Source organism: Budorcas taxicolor, chromosome 1 (assembly GCF_023091745.1).
Source record: "Budorcas taxicolor isolate Tak-1 chromosome 1, Takin1.1, whole genome shotgun sequence".
In the NCBI taxonomy this organism is placed as follows: domain Eukaryota; kingdom Metazoa; phylum Chordata; class Mammalia; order Artiodactyla; family Bovidae; genus Budorcas; species Budorcas taxicolor.
In genome coordinates, this window is record NC_068910.1 from 182,421,677 (window position 1) to 182,434,817 (window position 13,141).

General features: G+C 42.8%; 1 protein-coding gene across 1 annotated transcript in view; it reads left to right on the forward strand.

Moving 5' to 3' along the window:
• ANKUB1 (ankyrin repeat and ubiquitin domain containing 1) overlaps nucleotides 1–12,934 on the forward strand; it is a 31,325-nt gene extending 18,391 nt beyond the window's left edge. Inside the window, exons 4-6 of the mRNA XM_052649403.1 lie at nucleotides 112–226; nucleotides 4,071–5,009; nucleotides 12,805–12,934. Of these exons, the coding sequence (XP_052505363.1) occupies nucleotides 112–226; nucleotides 4,071–5,009; nucleotides 12,805–12,934 (1,184 nt within the window). The remainder of the gene's footprint in view (nucleotides 1–111; nucleotides 227–4,070; nucleotides 5,010–12,804) is intronic.
• The last annotated feature ends 207 nt before the right edge of the window (nucleotides 12,935–13,141 follow it).

Below are 13,141 nucleotides of genomic sequence, written 5' to 3' on the forward strand. Positions count from 1 at the left end.
ACTTTTCGTTTGGCACCTAGTTCAGGCCAGTTTGGAGAAAGCTATCATTAGATGTTTTTCGATCACCAAAATCTGGTGACTCTAACCATCTCCACCTCTCTGTATCCACAGGCACAACACTTCGCTTGGATGTCTGGGACGGATGGAAGGAGTTTCTGATGGGTTGTCTCCTTGGACAAAAACTTCAAGTCCAACACTATTTATCAAATGAAGGACCAGTCCTCAAGTACGAGTTAAAGCAAATGCTAAACTAATCAATTTTTCCTAAACTCACATAGGACCTCTTTAGCTGGGGTGTTGTTCCATGAAAGTTCCCCTTAGACATTTTTATTGCAATATATTCTGGAATGAGACAGCAAGGATGTCACCAGGGCTGAGAGCCTTTGGTGATGAACTGCAATTCAGGAAGGCTTTCCTTATACTAACAATCTAAATGGGAAACTTCAGTTTGGTTTGGATATTAGACTTTTAACAGCACTTTTTAAAGGCTACCAGAATAATAAATGCCTTGCCACTCTTATATTCAATTGTTCTAAAAACCACTGATTGCTAATTGATTGGCTGAAAATATCCGTGGTCTCTTCCTAAGCTATCATATAACTTATCAAATTACATTTAATGCACACTTAAGAGGTTAAAGCATCTGCCTCCAATGCGGGAGACCCGGGTTCGATCCCTGGGTTGGGAAGATCCCCTGGAGAAGCAGATGGCAATCCACTCCAGTATTCTTGCCTGGAGAATCCCATGGACGGAGAAGCCTAGTAGGTTACAGTCCACGGGGTCGCAAAGAGTCGGACACGACTGAGCGACTTCACCTTCACTTTCAAACTTTTGCCATACATGAAGTGTTGCCTGTGCTGCTGGGGCAGTGGAGGAAGGTAGGCTGAGAGAAGCAGGTGGACATTTTAACCTATCTCTGCAGCCAGTAGCTTCCCAGGTGCATGAACTACCTTTTAGGTTTTAAGGCAGTGGTATTTTTGAACAGTGCCCCCTTGTGGTGATTTAATCGTAATTTACAGATGCCCACACACACACACAGGAGGCTGTGAGGTGACAGACTGGAAAGTCAGCTTTTGAAATTTTCTAAGATATTCAAATAGTTTAAATTAATTTCTATTTGGGGATAATTATAATGCTCTCTTTTCATGCTCTGAATGCAAAGAACCATTTCATCGCTTTCAACAGTGTGTATTTGTTGAATATTTCGTAGCAGACATTGTGTTTTACTTATTACCTTATTTTATACTTAGAACATTTCTATGAGATTACCCATAAAAATCTTATTCTTTATCTTACTTTACAGGTAAGGAAACTGATTTAGGAAATCTCCCCAACATCACACAGCTAGCAAAGGGCCCAACTAAATTTTGGATCCCAACAACTTACTCCAGTGCTCATGTACTTAACCATTTCCACTTAATCTTTAAATAAAATCTAAGAGCTCAGAGAATATAAATAATAAGACTGAAAAACTCCTTTTGCAATTCATCCACTCAATCAACAAACACCTATTGAGCATTTACTATGTACTATGAGCAATAAACAAGATATGGTTCCTGCCTTTAGTAAGCTTACAGTCCAGTAGAAGAAACACAAAACAAGTAACCAATTCTTGGAAGAACAGAATTGCAAAATGTTCAAGGGTACAAACTTCAGTACCCATTTACTTAGATTCATAGCCCTACTCCCTCAGTGTTTAACTGTGTACACTTGAGCAAGTAGTCATCCTCAGTTTTTTCTTCTATAAAATGTGAATAATAATAGCACCTATCTTATAGAACTACTTTAGAGATTAACTGAGCTAATATCATAAGGAACTTAGAGGTCAGCCTGGCACGCGGTAAGGAGGATATAAATGTTAGGTGTCACTGCTGTTACCATTCAGCCTGAAAAGTATGATGACATGGGCATTGTGCAAGAAGATATAGGAATGCATAGTAGGGACAACTAGAGTTACAGGAGCAGACAAAGCATCCTTAAAAAGGAACTTGAAGGGCTGATACTCAGGTAAATGATTGGGAGAAGGATTAAAACGTTCCAATGAGGGCTTTCCTGGTGGCTCAGATAGTAAAGAATCTGCCTGCAATACAGGAGACCTGGGTTTGATCCCTGGGTGGGGAAGATCTCCTGGAGAAGGGAATGGCTACCCACTCCAGTATTCTTGCCTGGGAAATCCCATGGACAGAGGAGCCTTGAGGGCTATACAGTCCACAGGGTAGCAAAGAATCAGACACGATCAATTAACTAACACTTTCAAAACAGATGGAACTACATGTACAAAGACCCAGGGGCGAGAATAGATTTAAAAAACTGAAAGAAGTTCACATAGTAGATTATAGAATAAGAGGAAACTAGTGGCCAGAGGCTGGAAAGGTTAGAAGAGGCCAGCTCATGAAGGCTCCTGTAGGAATGTGAAGGAATTTGGACTTTATCTTTTGAATGGTGGGAAGACATGGAAGGTAGAGAAAGACCATGATGCAATCTGCATTTTAGAATGTTGGCTCTGGCTCCAGTATGAGGAATAGAGGCAGACAGGCAAACGACACTGGCAGCCTGAGCTAGGCTTATGTAGCAGAGGTGGGTCTAGGAGAACAGATAGATAGTGAAAAGATCGTTTAGGAGGCAGAATCAACTAGTCTCAGCAAGAAGAGTGCTCTAGTTCCAACAACATGGGTATTAAGGATGAAAGCAAAGGCCAGTTAGGCGACACAGGAGAGGCTTTTCTCCCCAAATCAGGAAAACTGATCAAATTCAGAGTTGCTGGCTTACACTAATGAATTTCAAAATAAATTGATATATGAACCAAAACACCAATGCATTCATGTATAACTCTAGTTAGTTAGACTCTAACTGTCACAGGGCCCATGTTCTGGGAAGACCATCTTTCTCATTCAGGAGAATTCCATGGGAAGCCAACAGACAGGAACAGATGCTGTGGTGAGCATGTAATCAGAAACAAGAGTTAGTTCTATGCAGTAGATTTCGGATGATACCAGTCTAGCTTGCCTCCATCTCTACAATGGGGTCTGATCAGCCTTGTCCAAGTGGATCTGGACAATACCTGGCAGAGCCCTGTCTAGCTTTGCCTCCCTAATTCTTATTTCTCTGAACACTCTTCACCAATCATTTGATTTGTGCCTGATGGGGTATTGGAAGGATAGAGATGTCGGGAAGGCCAGTAAGGGAAGAGAAGGGGAGTTGGTAGGAAGTGATGTTAGAGATGGGCAGGGTCCTGGTGACAGGGGCCTTGTAGGCCAAAGTGAAGCATTAGAATTTCGGTTGCAGCAGGAAGCTATTAGAGTGTTTAGAACAGGGCATAGGCCACCACCAACTTAAAGGAAAAAAAAGATTGCTAAGCACTATGTGAGGAAAAGCCCATAGCGGGATAAGAAGGAAGTGGGAGACCAGTTAGGAGACTGTGGCACTGGTGGTCATGCTGGTGGGAGGCAATCTAGTGGTTTAGATCAGAACAGCAGTGGAGACTCTGAGAAGCCAGAAAATAAGGACAAAGCAGACAAACACACAAAACGTTCAAATTTCTAAAAATGTACTGAATCTCTTCCCGTACTTTCCCAGTTAATACAAAGCTTAATATTTTTCTTGAACATTTGATTTTCATGAAAAAGAAAACTGCTCCAAAGAAACCACTTTGAATTATTTACATATGCACAGTAGGACAATGTGTATAAGCAGGGCCTGTGTGCTTTAACCTGCATATTGTGAGCTAAGTCACTTCAGTTGTGTCCCAACTCTTTGTGACCCCATGGATTGTAGCCCTCCAGGCTCCTCTGCCCATGGGATTCTCCAAGCAAGAATACCAGAGTGGGTTGCCATTTCATCCTCCAGGGGATCTTCCCCACCCAGGGACCGAACTCGTATCTCTTGTGTCTTCTGCATTGACAGGTGGGTTCTTTACCACTAGACCCATCTGGGAAGCCCATATATTACTATAGGCCTTTTCTGATTTTAGGTAAAAGTTAGAAAGAAATAAATATTTTAACCAGAATGCTTCAGGGGTATTTAGTGAAACTACATTTGTCTGTTTGCTCTGGCTTGTCTCATTCATTCAGGTATCAGAAAAGGGTCGCCCTGTACATCGCCGCCTTTTATGGGTACATTGAGCTCACTGAATGGGCCCTGAAACAGGGTGTGCGGCCCCATGAGACAGTCGGCGTGCACCCCTACCGAGCATGGTGCCAGGAAGCCCTGCACACAGACGTCTCTAAATGCCCCATTCATGCAGCCGCGGAAGCTGGCCAACTGTTGATTCTGAAGGCCTTTGTCAATTGCAGCGTGCTGTGCCTGGATTGCAAAAACGCAGCAGGACAAACTCCTCTGACCATTGCGTGCAAACACAAGCATAAAGACTGCGTGTTGTATTTACTGAGTAAAATGTGGTCCACGGTTTCTTTTCTGAAAATCTCAGTCTCCATGAGGATTTATATTAAAATAAAACAATGGGTACTCAGAGCTCAGAGTCACAACCTGAATAAAGGCCAGCTTTGTGGGGCAAGGGTCTTGGGGGCAAAAGTTGGAGATGTTGTGATGGTGGACGGTTTCACCAAACCCAAAATGACCTCCAAGAGCTGGCAGAAAGCTATGGACAAGAACTCACAAGGAGGCACTGAGAGCAAACTGCCGCCCCTCGAGGAGCAAACTGTGAGCGGGAAACTTGCCCATCCTTTGGCAATTGCACAGCAGGACACAAGAGAAGAGACAGTCAAATTTCCTCCACTGGTAGATGCAAACACATTCTCTGAATTACAAAAAAGACAACAAAGCCGGAAAAAAATTACTGCCACAACTAGGAAAAAAGAAAAGCTCATAAAAAATACATATATGCCCCAAGTCCCTCTCCCTCCAATTTCAAGAGTGGGCTATTCACACCCATCTTTTTACTATGCAACTCCCAGTGCTGACATTTTACTCAGATCTTCCTTCGCATCTTTCTCAGAGCATAGTGGGAGGACTCCAAGGGAGAACGCCATCTACTGCTTAGCTGTGGCCAGGTAAGCTTTTCTCTTCAAACAAAGGTGAACTTTAATAGGGCAGTTCTAGGGAACAACCTTGTGGCTCAGATGGTAAAGAGTTGGCCTGCAATGCAGGAGACCTGAGTTTGATCCCTGGGCCGGGAAGCTCCTCTGGAGGAGGGCATGGCAATCCACTCCAGTATGCATGCCTGGAGAATCCCATGGAAAGAAAGCCTGGTGGGTTACAGTCCATGGGGTCCCACGGAGTCGGACATGACTGAGTGGCTAAAACACACACACACACAGGGAACCAATGGTCCACAAAGCCCTAACATGCCATATGGTGTAATACAGGTTGTTCCAATGCATCAGTCCCCAGCTTCAAGGTCCTCAGCCTAACCTCATATTCAGGACAAAATGAACTGATTTTATTGGCTCATCCATGTAGTATTCTGCTCATCAAATTTTCAGGAAGAGAAGAGTTGTATCAATGAATAAGTTCCTTTGCTGCTGCTGCTTCTTTTTCTTGAAACTAAAAGAAACTGTGAATTATAATTAAAGGGAGAAGGGGGAAACTTGCAATCTGGGCGATATCAAAAGTGTCAATGGAAGCCTGGACGATAGTGAAAGTGGAAGGGAAGAAAAGAACAATTTAATGACAAACTGAATCATAAGACTTCAGTTGACTTATAGATAAGATATACAGGCTGGGGGAGAACCACATTGGATAAGAGAATAGAATTGATATTAACATTAAGGTAAGTTTAAAAAGTAATCCATGATCACATTTAAAGACATAAACAAATGTGTCAGAAGCAAATTTTTCAGGCACATTCATTTCATAAGGTAAAATTTTATATGTGGGTCATCAGTTTTCACTGAAAACAGAACTCTAATTAGATCTCAGGACCCATTGACGACTTATGAGGCATTCTTGGGTGCCATGATTACAGTGGAAATATAGATTTATGAATGGCTTTTCCCCTTACTCAATATCATGAGAAGGACATAAAAAATAAAGCTAGACAGTTTTAGTGGCCTTTCTGTATTTGTCTTTATATCATCTAGATTGTTGCCACCTACTGGTGAGAATAATTTTAGCCTTAAAACTGTGGATGTGACTAGTGATGGAAGCAAGATCTGATGTTGTAAAGAGGAATATTGTATAGCAATCTGGAATGTTAGGTCCATGAATCAAGGTAAACTGGAAGTGGTCAAAGAGGAGGTGGCAAGAGTGAACGTTGACATTTTAGGAATCAGGAACTAAAATGGACTGGAATGGGAGAATTTAATACAGACGACCATTAAATCTACTACTGTGGGCAAGAACCCATAGAAAAAATGCACCAGACCTCACAGTCAACAAAAAAGTCCAAAATGGAGTACTTGGGTGCAATCTCAAAAATGACAGAAGGATCTCTCCTCATTTCCAAGGCAAATCATTCAGTATCACAGTAATCCCAGCCTATGCTTCAACCACGAATGCCGAAGAAGCTAAAATTAAACAGTTGCATGTAGAGGAAAAGAACAGAATGGGAAAGACTAGAGATCTCTTCAAGAAAATTAGAGATACCAAGGGAACATTTCATGCAAAGATGGGCTTGATAAAGGACAGAAATGGTATGGACCTAACAGAAGCAGAAGATATTAAGAAGAGGTGGCAAGAATACACAGAAGAACTGTACAAAAATGATCTTCATGACCAAGATAATCACGATGGTGTGATCGCTTACCTAGAGCCAAATATCCTGGAATGTGAAGTCAAGTGGGCCTTAGAAAGCATCAGTATGAACAAAGCTAGTGGAGGTGATGAAATTCCAGTTGAGCTGTTTCAAATCCTGAAAGATGATGCTGTGAAAGTGCTGCACTCAATATGCCAGCAAATTTGGAAAACTCAGCAGTGGCCACAGGACTGGAAAAGGTCAGTTTTCATCCCAATCCCAAAGAAAGGTAATGCCAAAGAATGCTCAAACTACCACACAATTGCACTCATCTCACATGCTAGTAAAGTAATGCTCAAAATTCTCCAAGCTAGGCTTCAGCAATACATAAACTGTGAACTCCCTGATGTTCAAGCTGGTTTTAGAAAAGGCGGAGGAACCAGAGATCAAATTGCCAACATCTGCTGGATCATGCAAAAAACAAGAGAGTTCCAGAAAAACATCTATTTCTGCTTTATTGACTATGCCAAAGCCTTTCACCATGTGGATCACAATAAACTGTGGAAAATTCTTCAAGAGATGGGGATACCAGACCATCTGACCTGCCTCTTGAGAAACCTATATGCAGGTCAGGAAGCAACAGTTAGAACTGGACATGGAACAACAGACTGGTTCCAAATAGGAAAAGGAGTATGTCAAGGCTGTATATTGTCACCCTGCTTATTTAACTTCTATGCAGAGTACATCATGAGAAACGCTGGGCTGGAAGAAACACAAGCTGGAATCAAGATTGCCAGGAGGAATATCAATAACCTCAGATATGCAGATGACACCACCGTTATGGCAGAAAGTGAAGAGGAACTAAAAAGCCTCTTGATGAAAGTGAAAGAAGAGAGCGAAAAAGTTGGCTTAGAGCTCAACATTCAGAAAACGAAGATCATGGCATCTGGTCCCATCACTTCATGGGAAATAGATGGGGAAACAGTGGAAACAGTGTCAGACTTTATTTTGGGGGGCTCCAAAATCACTACAGATGGTGATTGCAGCCATGAAATTAAAAGACGCTTACTCCTTGGAAGAAAAGTTATGACCAACCTAGACAGCATATTCAAAAGCAGAGACATTACTTTGCTCACTAAGGTCCGTCTAGTCAAGGCTATGGTTTTTCCTGTGGTCATGTATGGATGTGAGAGTTGGACTGTGAAGAAGGCAGAGCGCCAAAGAATTGATGCTTTTGAACTATGGTGTTGGAGAAGACTCTTGAGAGTCCCTTGGACTGCAAGGAGATCCAACCAGTCCATTCTGAAGGAGATCAACCCTGGGATTTCTTTGGAAGGAATGATGCTGAAGCTGAAACTCCAGTACTTTGGCCACCTCATGTGAAGAGTTGACTCATTGGAAAAGACTCTGATGCTGGGAGGGATTGGGGGCAGGAGGAGAAGGGTAAGACAGAGGATGAGATGGCTGGATGGCATCACTGACTCAATGGACATGAATCTGAGTGAACTCTGGGAGTTGGTGATGGACAGGGAGGCCTGGCGTGCTGTGATTCATGGGGTTGCAAAGAGTCGGACACAACTGAGCAACTGAACTGAACTGAACTGAACTGATGATGATCTACAAGACCTTCTAGAACTAACACCCCAAAAAGATGTCCTTTTCATCACAGCGGACTAGAATGCAAAAGTAGGAAGTCAAGAGATACTTGGAGTAACAGGCAAGTTTGGCCTTGGAGTACAAAATGAAGCAGGGCAAAGGCTAACAGAGTTTTTCAAGAGAACGCACTGGTCATAGCAAACACCATCTTCCAACAACACAAAAGAAGATACCACACATGGATATCACCAGATGGTCAATACCAAAACCAGATTGATTATATTTTTCACAGCTGAAGATGGAGAAGCTCTATACAGTCAGCAAAAGAAGACTGGGAGCTGACTGTGGCTCAGATCACGAACTCCTTATTGCAAAATTCAGACTTAAATTGAAGAAAGTAGAGAAAACCACTAGAGCACTCAAGTATGACCTAAATCAAATCCCTTATGATTATACAGTGGAAGTGACAAATAGATTCAAGAGATTAGATTTTATAGACAGAGTGCCTGAAGAACTATGGACGGAGGTTCGGGACACCGTACAGGAGCTGGTGATCAAGATCATCCCCAAGAAAAAGAAATGCAAAAAGGCAAAATGGTTGTCTGAGAAGGCCTTACAAATAGCTGAGAAAAGAAGAGAAGCCAAAGGCAAAGGAGAAAGGGAAAGATCTACCCATTTGAATGCAGAGTTCCAAATAATATCAAGGAGAGATAAGAAAGCCTTCCTCAGCAATCAATGCAAAGAAAGAGAGGAAAACAATAGAATGGGAAAGACTAGAGATCTCTTCAAGAAAATTAGAGATACCAAGGGAACACTTCATGCAAAGATGGGCACAATAAAGGACAGAAACTGTATGGACCTAACAGAAACAGAAGATATTAAGAAGAGGTGGCAAGAATACACAGAAGAACTACACAAAAAAAGATCTTCATGACCCAGATAACCATGATGGTGTGACCACTCACCTAAAGCCAGACATCCTGGAATGGGAAATCAAGTGGGCCTTGGGAAGCATCACTTCAAACAAAACTAGTGGAGGTGATGGAATTCCAGTTGAGCTATTTCAAATCCTAAAAGATGACCCTGTGAAAGTGCTACACTCAGTATGCCAGCAAATTTGGAAAACTCAGCAGTGGCCACAGGACTGGAAAAGGTCAGTTTTGGTTCCAATCCCAAAGGAAAACAATGCCAAAGAATGCTCAAACTACCACACAATTGCACTCATCTCACACGCTTGCAAAGTAATGTTCAAAATTCTCCAAGTGGAGCTCCAACAGTACGTGAACCAAGAATTTCCAGATATTTAAGCTGGATTTAGAAAAGGCAGAGGAACCAGAGATCAAATTGCCAACAACCACTGGATCATAGAAAAAGCAAGAGAATTCCAGAAAAACATCTACTTCTGCTTCATTGACTACATCAAAGCCTTTGACTACGTGGATCACAACAAAAAATGGAAAATTCTTAAAGAGATGGGAATACCAGACCACCTTACCTGCCTCCTGAGAAATCTGTATGCAGGTCAAGAAGCAACAGTTAGAACCGGACATGGAAAAACAGACCAGTTCCAAATTGGGAAAGGAGTACATCAAGGCTGTATATTGTCCCCCTACTTATTTAACTTATATGCAGAGTACATCATGTGAAATCCCAAGCTGGATGAACACAAGCTGGCATCAAGATTGCCAGGAGAATTATCAGTAACCTCAGATATGCATATGACACCACCCTTATGGCAGAAAACAAAGAGGAATTGAGAGCCTCTTGATGAAAGTGAAAGAGGAGTGTGAAAAAGCTGGCTTAAAGCTCAACATTTAAAAAATGAAGATCATGGCATCCGATCCCATCACTTCATGGCGGATAGATGGGGAGAAAATGGAAACAGTGACAGACTTTCTTTTGGGGTTGGGGGGGGGTCCCCTGGTGGCTCAGAGGTTAAACCGTCTGCCTGCAATGCAGGACACCTGGGTTTGATCCCTGGGTCAGGAAGATCCCCTGGAGAAGCAAATGGCAACCCACTTCAGTATTCTTGCCTGGAGAATCCCATGGATGGAGGATCCTGGTGGGCTACTGTCCACGGACACGACTGAGCAACTTCACTTTCACTTTCAAAATCACTGCAGATGGTGACTGCACCCCTGAAATTAAAAGATGCTTGTTCCTTGGAAGAAAAGCTATGACCAATCTAGACAGCATATTAAAAAGCAGAGACATTACTTTGCTGACAAAGGTCCATCTAGTCAAAGCTATGGTTTTTCCAGTAGTCATGTATGGATTTGAGAGTTGGACCATAAAGAAGGCTGAGCATCGAATTGATGTTTTTGAATTGTGGTTTTGGAGAAGATTCTTGAGAGTCCCTTGGACTGCGAGATCAAACCAGTCAATCCTAAGGAAATCAGTTCTGAATATTCATTGGACGAACTGATACTGAAGCTTCAATACTTTGGCCACTTGATGTGAAGAGCTGACTCAGTGGAAAAGACCCTAAGGCTGGGAAAGATTGAAGGCAGGAGGATAAGAGGACAACAGAGGATGAGATGGTTGATGGCATCACCGACTTGATGGATATGAGTTTGAGCAAGCTCTGAGAGTTGGTGATGGACGGGAAGCCTGGCGTGCTGCAGGGGTCACAAAGAGTTAGACTCGACTGAATGACTAAACTAAACGGAGCACAATGAGGTTGTGAATAGAAATCTTCTTTCCAATCTTATTGTTTCTCGTTTCTCAATATTTTTCTCTTCCTTGCATTTGTACTCTTGACTGCCTCCCCATCTGTCTTCTCCCTTTCCCACAGCATCTTTCCCAGGATGTAGCCCACATTCCCCTGTTGATGTGTTGTGGAGGGCACAGGGGAACCTGCACACCTTATGCCCCTGTAAGCTCTCCCTGATTTGACTCATGTCGCCCCTCATAGGAGTCATGAAAGCACCCATGTCCATCTGAAGCTGGCAGTCAAGCCAGGCAGCCAGGTGGTCTGAGCACTTAGTGCTGAAGGACCAGTTACAGCTCTTGGGCTGAAATGTGAGAAATGGACACATGCCATCTTGATGGTGGGGTCCACCATCATCAAGTTAGTATCATAGCCAGGAGATGGGAAAGAGCCTAACTAATCCTTCGTGGTGGTGACCCAGGAGAACTGGGTCAGGGAGGGTCCATTAGATGTTCCCAATTTTGTGAGAAATGTGATCTCCCAACCAGGACCCCAGACATTTCATCCGGCATCATATGAGAGCATTTGCTGGACTATGTGTCATTCAGGAACTCCACATTATTTTTAACATCATTCATTCATTCATTTATTTTAATATTTATTTTTATTTATTTATTTGGCTGTGCTCGGTCTTAGTTGCAGCACGCAGAATCTTCAGTCTTTTAGTTGTGGCCTGTGGGATCTAGGTCCTTGACCAGGGATTGAACCTGGGCCCCCTGAATTCGGAGCACAGAGAGTTAGCCATGAGACCACCAGCGAAGTCTCTAGGAATGCCATCTTTAGCTTCACAAAAATATACTTGTGAAGGTTGACTCAGAGTATTGAGCTAACTCAGATCCAGTGCTAATGTGGGTCTCGGGTGGTGAGTGCAGGTGGCTGGTATGGAGCTGACAGTGACCGTCTCATTCCTCAGAAGACAGTGTCAGCTTTATACATATCAAAGAATATTGCCAAGCTGTGCCTAGAAAACTGTCTTCCTTACAGCTTATTGTCTAATTCCAGTGAACTTGATGTAACCTAGGAATCCAGGTTAGTGAAGATCCAAATGTGGAGGATTGGTCCAGAAGGTTCAGAGTGTACTGAGAATAGATGGTAATCCCCAAAGATGTTTCTGATAGGCTCTTATGCTCCTGATAAAAGCAGAACTCTCTATATTTTTTTTTTGTTTCATTTTGATAAAAAGTACCAAGGAGGGAATTCCCTATTGGTCCAGTGGTTAGCACCCCAGGTTTTTGCTGCCAAAGAAGTGGGCTCAATCCCTAGTTCAGAAACTAAGGTTCCTGCAAGTTGTATAGCACGGCCAAAAGAAAAAAAAGCTTCAACCCAGCAAATTCTATGACATTGAGTGGGTTTCTGTTTTTAGCTGTGAGTGCTCACCTTTTGGTATTGCCTTGGGATGATTTCATTCCCACTGCTTCACAAGGAAATGGTTTTAGAAAGATTCCTTTTTCCTGTTTACCTCCTCATAGGACAAGACAAACCAGCCACAGGAACCACAAAATAAGCCCAAGATTTCCATCACTTTAGCTATAAGCAGGGAGAAGGCAATGGCACCCCACTCCAGTACACTCGCCTGGAAAATCCCATGGACAGAGGAGCCTGGTAGGCTGCAGTCCATGGGGTCGCTAGGAGTTGGACATGACTGAGCGACTTCATTTTCACTTTTCACTTTCATGCATTGGAGAAGGAAATGGCAACCCACTCCAGTGTTCTTGCCTGGAGAATCTCAGGGACGGGGGAGCATAGTGGGCTGCCCTCTCTGGGGTCGCACAGAGTCGGACACGACTGAAGCAACTTAGCAGCAGCAGCAGCTATAAATGAGTACAAGAATGGACCTCCTTATAAATTATGCCCTGTTTTCTTGCAGTGCCTTTAAAGAGAAACGATGGCTTCAGCAGTTAGGAATAGCAAGAGTCCTAGCGAAAAAGAGCATTTCTAATCTGACTATCCAAGGAGGCTTGACAGCATGTGAAAATCCTCCAGAAATTGTGCTTTGAAAAGTCACAACAACCCCAGTTTGTATGAAGACCTGGTCAGACAGAACTTCTAATTCTAATGCTAAAGTTTCTGAAAACTGTTTTAATTTTGGGGTTTCTAATAACAGTTCTGATGGTACATGAATATTTAAAGTTCAATACCATATTTTCTCAGACTCCATCACCCTAACTCAATAGATGCAGAGAAAGCCTTTGACAAAATTTAAC